This window comes from Aotus nancymaae, unplaced genomic scaffold (assembly GCF_030222135.1).
Source record: "Aotus nancymaae isolate 86718 unplaced genomic scaffold, 86718_ANA_hifiasm-v0.15.2.pri h1tg000069l, whole genome shotgun sequence".
In the NCBI taxonomy this organism is placed as follows: Eukaryota; Metazoa; Chordata; class Mammalia; order Primates; family Aotidae; genus Aotus; species Aotus nancymaae.
Window position 1 is genome coordinate 90027 of NW_026988484.1, and position 19812 is coordinate 109838.

Consider the following 19812-nt stretch of genomic DNA (forward strand, 5'->3'; position numbering starts at 1 on the left):
GTGATCCCCGTGTTTCTGGTGTGATAAACTGGGTGGATGGGGTTCCATGACTTCGCCCCACGGAAGGGATGTTTTGTGAAAAGTAGATTGGGGGATGGGTAGCCGAGGTTGGACCTTGTAAGTTGAGGGCACCTGTATTTGGATAACTCACAGGCATCGAGTGAGTCATTGACTCACTGGGTCTGGCGTTCAGGCCAGGTTTTGAGAAGGAGTCCTGAAAATAAACAGTTAATCACCATAACTAACCTCGTCGTGTGACTTGCCCAAGGCCATCCAGCAAAACTGGGGCCAGAGAATTCTTTGTAAGCCTCCGTTCATCAGTGTGCCGCCGGCCCAGGCAGGTCCGACTCCATCGTTGCCGTTACAGGCTGAGACCCTGAGGTTTCTTGTTCCCTCCATAATCTGGGCACAGGAGATTCTTAACCTTGGATTGGGGAATTACTATGACTTCATTGACCCCAGTCTCCCCTTTTCTTTTTTCCTTGCAGTACATTCACCAGAAGATCTTCAACCAAGAACGACTTACCAAGGACCAAACGAGAAGGGAGTGCCAGGTTAGTGGGGTGGGGGAAAAAAGGGTGTGCTGAAGGCCACGTGGCAGCCAGTTTGCACCTTTTTTTATTTTTGAGATTGAGTCTCGCTCTGTGGCCCAGGCTGGAGTGTAATGGAGCGATCTCGGCTCACTGCAACCTCTACCTCCCAGGTCCTGGTTCAAGCAATTCTCCTGCCTCAGCCTCTGGAGTTGCTGGAATTACAGGCATGAGCCACCATGCATAGCTAATTTTCACATTTTTAGTAGAGACGGGGTTTCACTGTGTTGGCCAGGCTGGTCTTGAACTCCTGACCTCATAATCCACCTGCCTACACCTCCCAAAGTGCTGTGATTATAGGCATGAGCCACTGCGCCCAGCAACCAATTTGCACTTCTGGGAGTAAAACCATGACTTCTGATAGCCCAGCGTTCTGTGTACTCTAACCGCCTTACCGTTAGCTTACCAGGTGGGCTCTGAGGATCTGATCATTCTGGTCCCTCTCTTTACAAGTTCAAGAGTTCTGTGGTCTTAAGGCTTTCTTACAACGTGAGGGCCTCCCGTCTTCAGTTTGGATAACTCTATGACGCTACTATGACAAGCTCCTCCCATTAACCCAGTTCGGAGGCTTTGGTGGGGAGAACCAGATAGCATGAACCCAGACTCAATACAATTCCCCAAACGTTTGAGTCCTGACCCCGGGCCAGGCGCCGCTCTGCACACTTCCTACACGTCGCTGGCCAGAGCACAGGTGGGTCCTGTGTGTTCATGAAGTTCACACGGTGGGACAGGAGAGACAAACCGAAAAATGAAGATGAAACCGGGGAGGCAGAACCGACAGGGAGAAACGCAGGCTCGTGTAGACAACACGCGTTCTCTGCTGCACCCTCGCCGCCACCAACTCGCCCACCTCCCAGCAGCCAGTGCTGACCATGAAACCTAGTCTGGTTTGGAAGGGGTTGAAACCAATCTCGTTTTGATGGAGTTTGTTCAGGCTGTGGGAAGGAAAGAACCCTTCAGCCGGGCACGGTGGCTCACGCCTGTAATTCCAGCACTTTGGGAGGCTGAGGCAGGCAGATCACAAGGTCAGGAGTTCGAGACCAGGCCTGGCCAATATGGTGAAACCCCATCTTTACTAAAGATACAAAAATTAGCCAGGCATGGTGGCAGGTACCTGTAGTCCCAGCTACTTGGAAGGCTGAGGCAGGAGAATTGGTTGAACCCAGGAGGTGGAGGTTGCAGTGACCCAAGATTGCACCAATGCACTCCAGCCTGGGCAACAGAGCAAGACTCTGTCTCCAAAAAAAAAAAAAAAAATTGAAAGCTGACATCTGAGTCAGAGGCCCTGAGTCCCAAACTTCTACATTGCTCAGAGTTTGGTGTTAATCTAGGCTTTACAAGGTGAGTGTTACGTGTTATCCTTAATATGATAAAACTGTGTTACAGGTGTAAGGTCCTCCGAAAGGATGGACAGGCACACCCAGGGTCAGGATTAGCAAGTTTATTTCAAACTGCCAGGCTGGCTGCCTCACCAGAGGCAGTGAAGGCAGCAGCCTGGCTTTCAGACTACAGGGATTATGTAGAGGGTTGGCAGGTAACCAGGTGCTATTCTAAGAAAAACTGCCTCTTGGTTCTTAAGTGCTAACATCCTGCTTAATTGGGTCACCATCCTGGGTTTAAGAGCCGGGTACAACCACATCCCGGAACCCAGGTGCCCATGAGGCTGTTTTTGCTGTGAGCTCGGCTTAGCAGGGGAGAACGGGGAAGGGGGTCTATGGGCTTGCCTTGCTGTGACCCTAACAATAGGTTTTATAAGTGACTGAATGGTGGCTTTAGAGATAGCATAAAATACACACACACAGTAACCTCGATAGCAGGACCAAAGGAAACTGTCAAAAGCCAGGAGTCTTGCCATCAGCCACAGGAGGAAATTGCTCTGAACTACCCCTGTACACAAGAGCTACCACTTGAGACCCTGTGGGTCACGCATGGCACCAGTGCTCGAGCTCATGAGTCTGAAACCTGTGTGTACCTTAGTGACTGCTGTCACTTGTCCGGTGAGACCCAGAAGCTCAATGGCACACTAAAACCTCATATGGTAAATTGAGGCAAGGCCAGCTTGTGCCAGAAAGACTTGATTCCTGGTGTTGTCCGTGTACAAAGACCCACTCTCCCCTCAGAGCTTACATCGTAGGGGATCACAAGCCTCATCATCCCTCCTGATTAGCTGGATACAGAAAGGTGTCCGTTGAAACTAAGCCAACCCAATAATGCAGTTTTTTTTATCAAGCTGTAGAATCCAATGTGATATATGCATACAATAATATTTGGCATAAAAAGGAATGACATGGCTAGACACGGTGGTTCATACCTGGAATCCCAGCACTTAGGGAGACTGAGGCAGGTAGATCGCTTGAACCCAGGAGATCAAGACCAACCTGGGCAATGTAGCAAGATCCCATGCCTACAAAAAAAAATTTAAAACAGCTGGGTGTGGGAGTGCGTACCTGTGGTCCCAGCTACTTGGGAGGCTGGGTCATGAGGATTGCTTGAGCCTGGGGGTGGGTTGAGGCTGCAGTGAGCCGTGATTGAACCACTGCATTCCTGCATGATAAAACGAGACTGTCTCAAAAAAGTACTAACGTATGCTCCAAAATGGATGGGCCTTGAAGACACTGGGCTAAATGAAGGAAACCATTGCTAACGGATATATATTGAAGGATTCCCTTCATATAAAATGTCTAGAATTGGCAAATCCATTTAAATACTAAAAGTAGATCGGTGGTTGTGTAGGGCTGGGGTGAATAGGGATGATGACTAAGAAGGCAGCGTTTCTCTTTGAAGGTGATGGGGAAAAAAATGTTCTAAAATTGTAGTGATGGTTGCAGTCTGAATATTCTCAATCATGATTGTACACTTTGAATGAGTGAGTTGCATGATTTGTGAATTTTATTTCAATCTATGACAAAACTCTAGAGAAGACACGTATATCCCTCTGATGTCAGCATTGTACACATGATTCTAAAGCCCAGAGAGACAGATTTGCCCAAGGTAGATCAGCCAACAGAAAGCCTGATTTCTTTTTTTTTTTTTATTTGGACTAAGATGTCATCTTTGTGTTAGATCTTAGAAATTCTGTGTAACTTCAGATTGTTTCATCTCTTACGTGGCTAATCGATTTAGTCTAACAGGTTGAATGTATTATGATGCTGAAGCCATAGCTCCTCAAATAAACCCACCCCCACAAGGGAAAGTGTTCTTCCCTGGTGTTTTTCTTCAGATAACTCGATGCCAGTTTACATATCGTAAAATCTTAAGAGTACAATTCAAGGATTTATAAACATGAAATGATCGCCACAATCCAGTCTTAGTACATTTCTATCTACCTAGTAGGTGTGAAGTACTCACTGTGGTTTTTATTTGAATGTCCCTAATTACATTCAGATTCTTCTCGGGTGCTTACCGGCCACTTCTATGTCTTCCGATAAATGTGTGTTCAAATCCTTTGTCCATTGTTAACTTCATAATATTGTTGACTCACAATACTTTTATTTTATTGTACTTTAAGTGGGGTACACATGCAGATCTTGCAGGATTGTTGCATGGGTACACGCAAGCCATGGTGGTTTGCTGTCTCCATTCCCCCCATCACCTACATCAGCCATTTCTCCCAGTGTTACCCCTCTCCAACCTCCCCGCCTCCTGCTATCCCTGCCCTGGCCCCCTGCCGTCCAACATAACCCACTGTGTGATGCTCCCCTCCCTGTGTCCATGTGTTCTCATTGTTCACCTGCCTTTCAGTGAGAACATGCGGTGTTTGGTTTTCTGTTCTTGTGTCAGATTGCTGAGAATGATGGTTTCCAGATTCATCCATGTCCCTATGAAGGGCACGAACTCCTCATTTTTTATGGCTGTATAGCTTTCCACGGTACCACATTTCTTTGTCCGGTCTATTGCTGATGGGCGACTTGCCATACTTTGCTAAGGTTCTGACCAAAAAAATGTTCTTCAACAGGGACAAAAGAACAAGGTGAAGAAAATTGGCCTGTTTTATTTTTGTGTAATTTGGCGTGATCTTACAATTATTTACCCTAAACCTGTTATTGTCATGAATGACACAGATTTATTTCCAGTGTTAAATTGCTCTTGCTTTCCTGGAATACATGTGACATAAGCACCGTTATATACCTCTTGATACGCTTCTGGACACAGTTTGCTGATAAGTCTCTTAGGATTTGGCTTCTGTGTTTGAACTGGCGTATAATTTCTTTATTTTGCTTTTTTAAAGTTGAGATGAAATTCACATACCATGAAATTAATCTTAATACAATTTACTGTTTAGTGTGTTAACAAAGTTGTGTAACCATCACTGCTACCTAATTTCAGAAAACTTGCATCACCCCAAAAAGCCACATACCTGTTAGCAATCATTCCCCAACACCAAACCCCTGGGAACTGGTCATCTACGTTGTTTCTGTGAATTTTGCCTTTTCTGAACCTTCCATATAAATGAAGCCAGACACTTTGTTGTATTTTGTGACTGGCTTCCTTCATTAAACTTTTTTTATTTATTTATTTATTTTTTTTGAGACAGAGTCTTGCTCTGTCACCCAGGCTGGAGTGCAGTTGTGCCATCTCGGCTCACTGCAACTTCCACCCTCTGGGTTCAAGTGATTCTTCTGCCTCAGCCTCCCAAGTAGCTGGGACTACAGCAGCCTGCCACCATACCCGGCTAATTTTTGTATTTTTTAAGTAGAGATGGGGTTTCACCGTATTGGCCAGGCTAGTCTCAAACTCCTGACCTTGTGATCCACACACCTCAGCCTCCCAAAGTGCTGGGATAACAGGTGTGAGTCACTGCACCTGGCCCATTTAACATAATACTTCAAATATTAGTCAATATCGTACCGTGTTTCAGGACTTCATAACTTGTTATGGCTGAATAGTATTTCATTTGTATATACCACTTCTTATCACATGATGGACATTCGGGTTTTGTCTTCTGGGCTATTATGAATGATGCAGCTATGGGTTCTCACATGCGTGTTTGTGTAGACACGTGTTTCCAATTCAGGGAGGTGTATGCTCATGAGTGGAATTGGTGGGTCCTGTGCCAACCATGTTTAACTTCTTGAGGAACTGCCAAATGGGTTTTCCTAAGTGATTGCACCATTTTGCATCCTCACCAACACCTTAATGAAAGCTACAGTAACATTTGCTACTCCATTTTTTATAGTAACCATCCTAGTAGGTGTGAAATAATCACTGTGGTTTTGATATAAATTTCCCTGATGATGTTCAGAATCTTTTCATGTGCTTACTGGCCATGTCTATGTCTTTAGATAAGTGCGTATTCAAATCCTTCGTCCACTTTCAACTTGATCATGTTGTTGATTTGCAATACTTTACTGAGGTTCTATCCAGGTTATGTAGAGACAGGATTTTAAATAGAGATTCCTCTGTTCTCTGGGTTGTCTTTTCACATTCCTGATATGTCCTTTGAAGCACAGCAGGCTTGAATTTTATGAAGACAAATTTATTTCTTTGATTGTGCTTTTGATGTTATACCTTTTTAAAAAATTGCTTAACCCAAAATCAGAAAGTTTACAACATTTCCTCTTAAGGATTTTGTAGGTACAGGTCCTTTTTATTTTATTTGTTTGAGATGGTGTCTTGCTTTGTAGCCCAGGCTGTAGTGCAGTGGCCCAATCTCAGCTCACTGCAACCTCCACCTCCTGGGTCCCAAATAGGATTCTAGCTATTCTCCTACCTCAGCTTCCCAAGTAGCTGGGACTACAGGCACGTGCCACCACGCCCAGCTAATTTTTGTATTTTTTAGTAGAGACGGGGTTTCACCATGTTGACCAGTCTGGTCTTGAACCTCTGACCTCATGATCAGCCCTCCTCGGCCTCCCAAAGTGGTGGGATTACAGGCATGAGCCACCGTGCCCAGCTGTAGGTACAGCTCTTAAAGGCATTTAGGTCTTTAAACATCTTGAGCCAATTCTGTATATGGCATGAAGTAGAGGGTTCACTTCCATCCTTCTGTGTGTAGATAACCAGTTCTCCAGCAATGTTTATTGGAAGGACTATTCTTGCCTAGATATTCTTGTGTAAAATCATAGATGTATGGATCTATTTGCAAACTGTCGAGCCTATTCCATCGATCTCGATGACCTTGTGCCTGAACCACACTGACTTAATTGCTGTTGCTGTATGGTTTTGAAATCAAAGCGTGATTCTCCAGCTTGACTTCAAGATAGATTGGCTGTTCTGGGTCTCTTGAATTTCCATGTGAATTTTAGTGTCAATCAGCTTTACAATTTTGGCAAACAAAGGTAGCTGGAATTTTGATTAGGTTGAATGATGTCATGTAGATGAATGTTGGGTATATGACACATTAACAACATTGCCTTTCAACCCGTAGACACAAGATGGCCTTTGCATTAATTTAGGGTGTTCTCAACTTTTTTATTTTACAGCTTTCAGAATAAAAGTCTCTCATTTCATTTGTTAAATTTATTCTGGAATATTCTATGCTATTATGAATGGAGTTGTTCGCTTTGTTAATTGCCGGTGCATAGAAAACCTCTGGATATTGAATCATCTGATCTTGAATCTAACGCTCATGTTACCAGCATGCTCGGCCCTGGCGCCCGGCCAGTGGCTCTGTGCTCTAAACCGGTCAGAAGATTAGATGTGGCATGTAATCTAAGTTTATCTGGGATGTCCAACATCTCTGATTTGAGTAATAACACAGTGTATTGGTGTTTATTCTTCTCTCTTCTCTTTTGCAGAAATTTCACAAGCTATGAAACGAGATAGTGCCACAGCTTCAGAGGCAGAAGAACAAGGTGAATGCAATAGTCATTCGTTTGTTGCCCTCCTGGAAGGAAGTTGGGTGAGAGACATCCACATTGTTTAAATGGCAGGGAAATCCACTTTCCCTTTCTTGATCTTCATTTGTCTCTGGTGTGTGAGTCCCTCCCTAAGAGACCTTGGGGTCAGCACCATGGACACAACCTTGCACATTCACTATGATTACCTACATTACAGCTTTTTATTTTTAACTGAAAAATAAAAATTGTACATATTTATGGGGTTGTGAAGTTTCAATACATGTATATATTACAGAATGATGAAATCAGGCTAATGAGCCTATCCATCGCCTCAAATATCCTTTGTGCTGAGAACATTTAAAATCCTCTTCTAGCTATTTTGAAATATACCTTGTTATTAACCTGTCACCATGTTGTGCGGAACACAAGAACTTAACTCCTCCTTGTCCAGCTGTCACTTTGTACCTGTTGACAAATGTTTTCCAACTTTGCCTGTCCACTGTCTACCGCACCAGCACTGGTAACCGCCACTCTACCCTCTCATTCTGAGTTTGACGTTTTTAGATTGCGCATGTGAGATCCTCTGGTGTTTCTGTGTGCCGGGCTTACTTCACGTAACATCACATCCTCTAGGTCCCTTGATGCTGTAGCAAATAACAGAATTTCCTGTGTGTTTTAGGGCTGAATAACCCGTTGTGTATATAAACCAAATCTTTTTTTTGTTTGAGACGGGGTTTCGTTCTTTTTGCCCAGGCTGGAGTACGATGGCATGATCTCTGCTCACTGCAACCTCTGCCTCCCATGTTCAAGCCACTCTCCTGCCTCAGCCTCCTGACTAGCTGGGACTACAGGCATGCACCACCATGCCTGGCTAATTTTTCTATTTTTAGTAGCGAAGGGTTTCTCCATGTTGGCCAGGCTGGTCTCAAACTCCCGACCTCAGCTGTTTATTCTTATCCCTTTTCTTTTGCAGAAAATTCACAATATGGTCATTGCATTTTTAGTGTTCTGAGGAATCTCCGTGCTGTTTTCCAAAACACCTGTACTAATTTACAATCCCACTCACAGCGTATAGTTGTCTTATAAAGATAAATTCCAAAGATCCATAATTCTAGTGGACTGGAGCTTCAAGCACAAGCTTGTTCAGTTGTAAAGATAGAGCTGAGAGTAGAGAGTAGTCAAGTGCTTTGTTCTAAATTAGGTAGAATCTTTAATTCCTTCTAGTAACCAGTGCTTAGTGAATAACTATCATTTGAAGAACTGTGATGGGAGTAAATGCTAGGAAAAACATTTCTTGCCTTCACGGCGTTGAGAACTCCAGAATTCCATATTAATTAAAGATTAATTAATCTTTAAGATTAATAAGATTAATCTTTAATGTTAGTGAATAAATCTTTAATGATAGTGAATAACTATCATTTGAAGAACTGTAATGGGAATAAATGGTAGGAAAAATTCTTGCCTTCATGGTGTTGAGAACTCCAGAATTCCATATTAATTAAAGATTAATAAGATTAATAATCTTTAATGTTTATTATATTTACATATTATATATTTAAATATATTTATATTAATTATATATATATTTATACATATATAAATATGGTTAAATGTAAATATTTATAAAATATTAATCTTTAAGCCGAGAAGAATGTTTCAGAATTTTTCACTGTTGTAGCTCCTATCAGCACTTCTTTAGTTTTTATTGCCAAGAAGTACTCCATTGTACAGATACACCATTTTCTTTTTCTACTTATGGCCGTGTGTGTTTTGTTCTGATGACATATTACAAATATGCAATCTTTAATATGGAAATAATTAGGATTAATTTATGATTGATTAATATGGAATTAGGATTAAGACAATATAGAATTAATTGGGATTAATTTGATGTGGAATTAATTAGGATAAAGATGGTATCCACCACTGGACATTTTGAGATGGGAGTGGAACAGTCTAAGAGCAGGCTTCCCCCAGGAAATGGGGCTTGAGGCTTTTTATTGAGATACAACCCACACTCCATAAAGCTCATTCTCTTAAAATGTGAAACTGAGCAGGTTTGCTAGATTCCCAGTCGCACAGCCGTCTCATTCTACAACATTTTCCTCTCCCAGAAAGAAATTCCTCGCCCTTGGCAGTTGGTCCCTTTTCTCTTTTCCCTCAAGCCCTGGAAACCATTTAACTTGTCACCTCTCTATGGATTTGCCTCTTCTGGGTCTTCTGTATAAATGGAATCATTCAAGATGTGGCTTTCTGTGACTAGCTTCTTTCTTTTTTTTCTTTTTTTGATGGTGTCTTGCTCTGTTGCCCAGGCTGGAGTGCAGTGGCATGATCTCAGCTCACTGCAATCTCCACCTCCTGGGTTCAAGCAATTCTCCTGCGTAAGCCTCCCAAGTAGCCAGGACTACAGGCGTGCACCACCACACCCAGCTAATTTTTTTTGTTTTTTAATAGAGACGGGATTTCACCATGTTGGCCAGGATGGTCTCCATCTCCTGACCTTGTGATCTGCCGGCCTCAGCCTCCCAAAGTGCTGGGATTACAAGTGTCAGCCTCCACGCCCGGCTACTGGCTTCTTAAGCTGAGCATAGCATTTCAAAATTTCTTGCTGTTATAGCTCACATCAGCACTTCCTTAGTTTTTATTGCCAAGAAATATTCTAGCATAAATACGCCATTTTCTTTATCTACTTATCAGTTGATGGCTCTGTGTGTGTGTGTGTGTGTGTGTGTGTGTGTGTGTGTGTGTGTGTGTGTGTGTGTGTTTTGCTCTGATAACATAGTGCTATAAACATTCATGTGCAAGTTTTTATATGACATGTTTTCACTTCCCTGGGATTTATACGTAGTGTGTGAACCAACAATTCCATTCCCATGTCCACTTAGCCTTTGATGGGACTGCCAGACCGTTTTGCTAAGTTGCTCTATCATTTTGCATCTTCAGCAATTAAGGAAGATTCTAATAACATTTGCTGTTACCCGTCTTCACTATAATCATCCTAATGGCTATAAAGTGGTACCTCTATGGTTTGGATTTGAATTTTCCCAATCACATTGAAATCTTTTTTTTTTTTTTTTTTTTTTTTTTTTTTTGAGATCGAGTCTTATTCTGTCACCCAGGCTGGAGTGCAGTGGCACAATCTCGGCTCACTGCAACCTCTGCCTACCTGGTTCAAGTGATTCTCCTCTCTTAGCCTCCTGAGTAGCTGGGACTACAGCTGTGCACCACTACGTCCAGCTAAATTTTTTTATATTTTTAGTAGAGATGGGGTTTCACTATGTTGGCCAGGATGGTCTTGATCTCTTGACCTTGTGATCCGCCTGCCTTGGCCTCCTAAAGTGCTGGGGAGTACAGGCGTGAGCCACCGCGCCTGGCCTAAAATCTTTTCATGTGCTTATTGACCATTTCCATGTTTATTGAAAGAAATGTGTATTCAGGCCGGGCGTGGTGGCTCACGCCTATAATCCCAGCACTTTGGGAGGCTGAGGCTGGTGGATCGTGAGGTCAAGAGATCGAGACCATCCTGGTCAACATGGTAAAATCTCGTCTCTACTGAAAACACAAAAAATTAGTTGGACAAGGTGGCGTGTGCCTGTAATCCCAACTACTCAGGAGGCTGAGGCAGGAGAATTGCCTGAACCCAGGAGGCGGAGGTTGTGGTGAGCCGAGATCGCGCCATTGCACTCCAGCCTGAGTAACAAGAGCGAAACTCCGTCTCAAAAAAAAAAAAGAAACGTGTGTTCAAAACTTACCCAAGTATGCTGTCTTACTGAGTTGTAATACATCCTTATATATTCTGGACGCTAGAACCTTAGCAGATAAGATTTGCAAAGGTATTCTCTCACTCTGTGAGTTGTCTTTTCGCTTTCCTGATAGTGTTGTTTGAGGAACAAGGGGCTTTAATTTTTATGAAGGCCACTTTGGATCTGGTTGGTTGTTAATGCTTTCACTGTCGTATCTAAGAAACCACTGCTTAATCCAAGACCGTGAAAGTTTACACCCTGTTTTTCTTTTAAAGTTTTATATTGGTAGTGCCTACAGTTATGTCTTCGATGCAATCTATATGAATATTCCACCCGCACCACCCTTTGTGCACAAATTGAATGATTCTAGAATTTATACAAAAATTCAGAGGACCCTAAAATAGCCAAAAAGTTTTCAAAAAAAACTTGGAGTTAGGTTTTGCAAGGGATATGGGGTGGAAAGCCAAGCTCATTGTTCGGCTACTCCGGTGTGCCAGCAACACTGTTAAACACTCTCCTTGGCCAGGTGGGGTGGCTCACGCCTATGATCTCAGCACTTAGGGAGGCCAAGGCGGGTGGATCACCTGAGATCAGGAGTTCAAGAGCAGCCTGTCTAACATGGTGAAACCCTGTCTCTACTAAAAATTAAAAAACATCATCAGGTATGATGGCAGATGCCTGTAGTCCCAGCTACTCGGGAGGCTGAGGCAGGAGAATTGCTTGAACCCAGGAGGTGGAGGCTGCAATGAGCCGAGATTGCACCACTGCACTCCAGCCTGGGCGACAGAGAAAGACTCCATCTCAAAAACAAACAAAAAACCCCCTATTCTTTCCTGATATATTGATTGCTGTTGCTTTTTATAGTAAGTTTTCGAATAAGAAATGTAAGGTTTTCAACTTTTTTCTGAGACTTTTGGCTACTTTTCGGTCCCATGAATTTTTGTATAAATTTTATGATTATCAGTTTCTGCACAAAAGATGGGGCAGATGGAATATTCACACAGATTGCATTAAAGCCTACGGACGCACTTAAGGCAGATTGCCACATCGGCAATACTAGTTGTTCTAATACAGGAATACAAATTCCCTTTGTACTTGAGGGACGCCTTTAATTTTTCATGTTTGATTTGTGGTTCAGTATGTAAGTCTGGCACTTCATTTGTTAAATGTATTCCTAAGTATTTTGTTTTGCTATGATAAATGGAATTGTTTCCTTAATTTCATCTTGTCTAATTTATTGCTAATGTATAAAAACACACAATTGATGTTTTTGTTTGATCCTGTAGTCTACATTCTTGCTGAACTTTTTATTAGCTGTAATTTTCTGTGGGTTTCTTTAGGATTTTCTCAATATACGAGATCATGTCTTCTGCTAAGAGATTAGTTTCTTCCTTTTCCTGTCTGGATGCTGTTAATTTTTTTAATTGCCCGGGATAGAGATTCCAATGCCATGTTGAATAGAAATTGTGACAATAGGTCTCCTTGTCTTGTTCAGATCATGAGGGTAAAACTTTCTTTCACCTTTACATTGTGTGGCTTTTTAAAAAAATACATAAATTCCTTTTAATGGATTAAAAAAATTTATCTCTATACCTTATATCCCTTCGTCATGAAATAGGTCTGATTTTTGCCTAACATCTTACCTATGGAGATGATGGGGGTTTTTCCCCCTTGATTCTATTAGTATTCTGTATATTACAGTGATTTTTTTTTTTTAATGGTTAAAATAATCTTGCATTTCTGGGATAAATCCCACTTAATTATGATGTATACTTTTTATATATTGCTGGATTCCATTTGCCAGTGAAGATTGTTAGATTTATATTCATAAGTGATATTTATTTTAGCTTCTACAATGATAAGAGATGATCTTTTCTGGTGATGTCTTGATTTTTAGAATCACTAATTTAGAATACAGCAATTACTGTATTAACTGGTTTCATGGAATGAGTTGATGGGTATTTCCTTTTTTTTTTTTTTTTTTTTTGAGACGGAGTTTCACTCTTGTTACCCAGGCTGGAGTGCAATAGTGCAATCTCGGCTCACCGCAACCTCCGCCTCCTGGGTTCAGGCAATTCTCCTGCCTCAGCCTCCTGAGTAGCTGGGATTACAGGCACGCGCCACCATGCCCAGCTAATTTTTTGTATTTTTAGTAGAGATGGGGTTTCACCGTGTTGACCAGGATGGTTCTCATTTTCTTTACTTGTAAGTGCATTCATATTTTTCTATTTCTTTTGGAATAACTTTTAGTGATCTGAGTGTTTCTAAGAATTTGCCCAGTTCATCCAGGTTATCTATGTCGATAAACAATTCTTCATAGTGTTCCCTTAAAACCCTTTTTTTTCCTTTTTTAAAAATAAATTAAGCACCCAACACACACGATTAGTAACAAAACCCTTTTTTGTTTTTTTGAGATGTAGCCTCATTCTGTCTCCCAGGCTGGAGTGTGGTGACATGATCTTGGCTCAGTGCAGCCTCCAACTCCTGGGTTCAAGTGATTCTCCTGCTTCAGCCTCCTGAATAGCTGGGACTACAGGCGCCCACCACCATGCCTGGCTAATTTTTGTGTTTTTAGTAGAGGTGGGGTTTTACTATATTGACCAGGCTGGTCTCGAACTCCTGACCTTCTGATCTGCCCGCCTCAGCCTCCCAAAGTGCTGGGATTACAGGCTTGAGCCACCGCGCCCAGCCCCTTTTCATTTCTTTAAGGTTATTGGTTGTGACTCTCCTTCATTCCCGATTCCAGCAATTTTTTTTTTTTTTTTTTTTTTTTTTTTTTTTTTTTTTTTGAGACGGAGTTTCGCTCTTGTTACCCAGGCTGGAGTGCAATGGCGCGATCTCGGCTAACCACAACCTCCGCCTCCTGGGTTCAGGCAATTCTCCTGCCTCAGCCTCCTGAGTAGCTGGGATTACAGGCACGCGCCACCATGCCCAGCTAATTTTTTCTATTTTTAGTAGAGATGGGGTTTCACCATGTTGACCAGGATGGTCTCGATCTCTTGACCTCGTGATCCACCGGCCTCGGCCTCCCAAAGTGCTGGGATTACAGGCGTGAGCCACCGCGCCCGGCCGATTCCAGCAATTTTAGCCATCTCTTTTTTTATTCTTGGCCAGTCTGGCTAAAGCTTTGTCAATTTTGTTCTTCTGAAAGAACACGCTGCTAGCTTTCTGCTCTCTATTGTATTTCCACTCTATTTTGTTTACCTCTGTTCTTTATTCCCTTCCCCTGCCTGTTGCAGGGTTTACTGTTTCTTTCCTACTTTAAGGTGGGAAGTTACGTTATATTTCAGATCTTTCCTTCCTGGGCATTTAGAGCTGTAAGTTTTCCTTTACGCACGGGTCTAGCTACACGTCATAAATACTGCTGTGTTTTGTTTCTGTCCATTTCAAAGGATTTAATTCCCTTTTGCTTCCTGTTTGACCTGTTGAAGACTATGTTGCCTCACTTCCATATATCTGGAAATTTTCAAATTTTCTTACTGATTTCTAATCTCATCTCAGTGGGATGAGAGAGCATACTTGGTATAATTTGAATGCACATCAACTTGAAACGTGTTTCATGCCTAATACATCTGTCTTGGAGAAGGTCTGTCTGCAGTTGAGAAGGGCGTGTTTTCTGCTGTTGAGTGGAGTTTTCTCTTGATACCTGCCTCCACTGTTTTCCGTGCCAGTAAACAACATCACCGTATGCCTGGTCATTCATATCAAAAGCTTAGTTATCTTTTCTTGGTTTGTTTTTGAGATGGAGTCTTGCTCTGTCTCCCAGGCTGGAGTGTAGTGGCACAATCTCAGCTCACAGCAACCTCCACCTCCCAGGTTTAAGCGATTCTCGTGCCTCAGCCTCCTGAGTAGCTGTATTAATATTTCTTTTGTCCACCTTGTATCTAGCAAATCAGAAAATCATATGGTCTTTAGCTGTAATATGACCCATTTTTACACAGTTCTTCCCATCTGCTGCATTTAAAGGCATTCACTTGCATCTCAGACACAATCCCGTTTTGCTTAGAATCCGTGTTCATACAATAACCAAGGTGATGCAAAACTTTACGTCTGTAAATTTGCTCCCACACATAAAAATCCTAAAGTGGTTTTTATTCTATTGGTCATAAAAATCTATAATTTTTCTCTGATTTACAAGACAAAGACCACCCTAATGATTATTCTTTAAAATGGCAAATCTATTCCCATGCATTCTAAGATGAATTTGTATTTACCCTCTACATGGTAACTATTTCCCAATATGCATCATGGTTATTCTCAGTCCGTGGTAGCTATTGTGTGCCAGAGGCTGTGTTACGACTCTACCAAATCATCTCCACGGCCACTCAACAATGTAGGAACCATTTCTTTGCTTTTCTGGATGAACAGACAGAAACATGTAACTTCACTAATTTGATGAACATCTTACAAGTAGCATATGATAAGTCCCATTTGAAAGCTGTGTCTGACTCAAGATCTTTAATTTTATTTTTTTTTTAAGAGAAAGAGTTGTGCTTTATTGCTGAGGCTGCAATGCAGTGGCTGTCCACAGGCACGATCATAGCACACTACAACTTCCAGCTGCTGGGCACAAGCGATCCTCCTGCCTCAGCCTCCCAAGTAGCTGGGACTACAGGCATGTACCTCAACACCTGGCTCTAAGATCCTTAATTCTTTACTATAGGTTTTATCCCTTATTTAATTTTCTTTTTATTACTGAGACAGAGTCTTACTCTGTCACCCAGGCTGGAGTGCAGTGGCACAATCTTAGCTCACTGCAACCTCTGCTTTCTGGGTTCAAGTGATTCTCTTGCCTCAGCCTCCTGGGTAGCTGGGATTACGGGCAAATGCCACCACACCTGGCTAATTTTGTAATTTTTTAGTCGAGATGGGGTTTCACCATTTTGGCCAGGCTGGTCTTGAACTCCTGACCTTGAGTGATCTGCCCACCTCACCCTCCCAAAGTGCTGTGATTACAGGTGTGAGCCACCACACTTAGCCTACCCCTCATTTTAATAGCTTGTGTGAGGCTCTCCAAGGAGAAATGAGCCTGGAACCCACACCCTCAGTCTTTGAATTAGTGCATGTTGTATTAATGCACTCTGTCCTCCAGCTAAGCTGGTAACTGCCATGCTTTAAACTGCCCCAGAAATTAAATACCACATGACTCAGCTTATCTTGGGGGTGTCTGACACATCTGATTTGAACACTAAATGCAGTATGTTGGAATTTATTCTTGTTTTGCAGAAATTTCACAAGATACAGAACAAGGTGTCACAGCAGCAGAGACAGGAAAACAAGGTGAGGAAAATATTTATTCCCTCCTCACCCTCCTGGAAGAAAGTCGGGTGAAAGAAAAGTGTATGTGGTTTAGATTGCAGGGGAGTCCACTCTGCCTTTTTTGATTTTAGGTTTTTTTAAATTATACTTTAAGTTCTGGGGTACACATGCAGAACGTGCAGGTTTGTTACTTAGGTATACATGTGCCACGGTGGTTTGCTGCATCCATCACCCCGTCATCTACATTAGGTATTTCTCCTAATGCTATCCCTCCCCTATTCCCCCACCCCCTGCTAACCCTCCCGTAGCGCCACTCCCCTCAACAGGCCCTGGTGTGTGATGTTACCATCCCTGTGTCCATGTGTTCTCATTGTCCAACACCCACTTACGAGTGAGAACATGCGAAGTTTGGTTTTCTGTTCTTGTGCCTTTGTTCGTTCTCATTTTCCTCTAGTGTCAATTCCTTCGCTACGAGCTCTTGGTCAGTACCATGGATAGAGCTACTCAGGAAAGAACCCATAATTCTAATGGGCTCGAATCAATCACAACTTTGTTTGATAGATGCTAAACATGTAGCCAAGAGTAGTCAAGTGCTCTCTTTAAACCGAAGTGGCAGTCATTATTAATCCCTTCTATCAACTAATATGGAACGAACGCCTGTCATTGCAGAAATTTCACAACCTACGGAACAAGAAGGTGCCATGGCAGCAGAGACGGAAGAACAAGGTGAGGAAAATGGGTTTATTCCTTTGTGAAGGAATTGTGATGGAATTGCAGTGGTGAGGAAAGCATGTCTTGTGTTAATGGCATTTGTAGTCCTGAGTTACACACGAGTTAAACCACATGGAATGAAGACGAACGGAAAGGGTTATAACTTTGCAGGATGGTGATTGAACAGCCAAGGTTACGAGCAGATGTCCCTGAGAAACTCTTGATTGAGGCTTTTTCGTTGAGATATAATGTACTTGCCATAAAGTTTACCCTGTACATGATTCAATGATTTTTAGCCTATTCAGTTGTCCAACCACCATCATGAATTACAAAACATTTTTTTCTCCCAAAAAGCAACCCCACGCCCATTTGCGGCCACCAATGTACTCTCCCTCAAAACTCTATACAATCACTAATCTACTGTCTCTATAAGCGTTCTGATTCCAGATCGGTCATGGAGATGGGATCATGCATTTTCCGTGACTGGCTCCTTTCACTTAGCATAATGTTCCAGAGTTCATGTTGCAGCGTGTATCAGCATTTCATTGTGTGGCTGAATAATATTGTGTGGAAAGACCCCATTTTCATTTTTTTTTCTTTGCTTTTTTTTGTGGTGGTGGTGGTTGAGATGGAATTTTGCTCTTGTCATTCAGGCTGGAGTGCAGTGGTGCAATCTTGGCTCACTGCAACCTCCACCTCCCAGGTTCAAGCAATTCCCCTCCCTCAGCCTCCTGAGTAGCTGGGATAACAGGCGGGTACCCCCATGCCTGGCTAATTTTTCTTTCTTTTTTTTTTTTTTTAGCAGAGACAGGTTTTCTCCATGTTGGTCAGGCTGGTCTCAAACTCCTGACCTCAGGTGACCCACCCCCCTCAGTCCCCCAAAGTGCTGGGATTTCAGGCGTGAGCCCCCTCGCCCACCCAAGATCCCATTTTCTTGATCCATTGTTCAGTTCATGGAAATTTGGCTTTTTCCTCACTTCGGGGCTGGTAATAGTGCTCTGTGAGCACTCACACCCTAGGATGCAGTGATGGGAAGAAGCGATTTTACTAGCATGAGATATTCAAGATAAAAAACTAATAAGAATTGACGATTGGCAGAGTTCTGAAAGAAGCTCTGGGAATTGCTCTGACTTTTCTTCTGAAATGAACTGGTGGGTGGTGATGCCAGGAGTCAGTGGCTTTTTCTCCCCCTGTGCAGTATAACATATGTCTACCCATGTGAGCTACTGAATCATTCACTCAACCAATATTTGAACAACTGATGGTTGCCTGTATTGTCAACTTTAAATTGGAATGAATAATATGTATAAATATTGGTGACATTTACAGAATAGTCACCGTGGGCTAGGCACTGTTACCCACCTTTTCGTTGTCATGATACCTTCACACTAAGCTAGGAAGGGGAGATACTAACACTCTGCGTTGCACCCCCTTTTTGAGATGGGGTCTTGCTTTGTCACCCGGGCTGAAGTGCAGCGGCACAATCGTAGCTAACCGCAGCCCCTAACTGCTGGGCTGAAGCCATCCTCTTGCCTCAGCCTCCTCAGTAGCTGGAGATGAGCCAGGTGTTTGCTACCACACCTGGCTAATTTTTACATTTGTTACAGGAAGGGGGGGGTCAGGCTGGTCTTGAACTCCTGGCCTCAAGTGATCCACTCATCTTGGCATCCCAATGCAGTAGGGTACAGGAATGAGCCACTATTCTTAGCCAATATCTCTATTTTGTAGATGAACAAAGTACCAGATAGAGGATTGATAGAGGCTACAATTAAACAACAACAAACAATAAGCTCAGCTTCTGCTCCAAAGTAAGATCACAAATGCAACCATTTTTTTAATTTATCACTTAGAGAAAACCTATGAGAGAATATTTTTGGTTAGAGGCAAAAGATGAGTTTTTGATGCTTTGAATTTGAGGTCCCTGTGACCCCTTAAGGTGGTGAGTTAGACAAATGAGTCTGGAGTTTTAGCAATAAAGCCCTCTGAAGAGAGGACTAGAACTCTGAAACACAGACCTAATAATTAAATTCATAGAAAAAGAGGGGGCTGAGGAAGAACCAAAGGAGGACTGGGTTTGGATACAGACTGTCTTCCTGGGATTTCCCTCCCTCTATAAAAACCTACATTCTGGCCGGGCACAATGGCTCACACCTGTAATCCCAGTGCTTTGGGAGGCCGAAGCGGGTGGACCATGAGGTCAGGAGATCGAGACCATCCTAGCCAACATGGTGAAACCCCATCTCTACTAAAAATACAAAAAAATTAGCTGAGCATGGTGGCGCATGCCTGTAGTCCCAGCTACTTGGGAGGCTGAGGCAGGAGAATTGCTTGAACCCAGGATACAGAGATTGCAGTGAGCAGAGGTCGTGCCACTGCACTACAGTCTGGGTGACAGTGCAAGACTCCGTCTCAAAAAAAAAAAAAAAAAAAAAAAAACCTACATTCTGGCCAGACATGGTGGCTCACACCTGCAATCCCAGCACTCTGGGAACTTTGGGAGGCAGGTCACGAGGTCAGGAGTTCGAAACCAGCCTGACCAACATGGTGAAACCCCGTCTCTACTAAAAGTACAATAATTAGCCAGGTGTGGTGGTGCATGCCTGTAATCCCAGCTACTTACGAGGCTGAGGCGGGGGAACTGCTTGAGCCCGGGAGCTGAAGGTTGCAGTGAGCCGAGATCACGCCGCTGCACTGTGGCTTGGACAATAGAGACTCTTCTCAAAACGAAAA

At 42.8% G+C, this 19812-nt stretch overlaps 1 protein-coding gene across 1 annotated transcript in view; it reads left to right on the plus strand.

The window, feature by feature from the left end:
- The window catches only part of NLRP5 (NLR family pyrin domain containing 5), a 70320-nt gene that overhangs the window by 13214 nt on the left and 37294 nt on the right, over positions 1-19812 (plus strand). Inside the window, 4 exon segments of the mRNA XM_064367330.1 lie at positions 489-554; positions 7328-7384; positions 16339-16392; positions 17041-17097. Coding sequence (XP_064223400.1) covers positions 489-554; positions 7328-7384; positions 16339-16392; positions 17041-17097 — 234 coding nt within the window.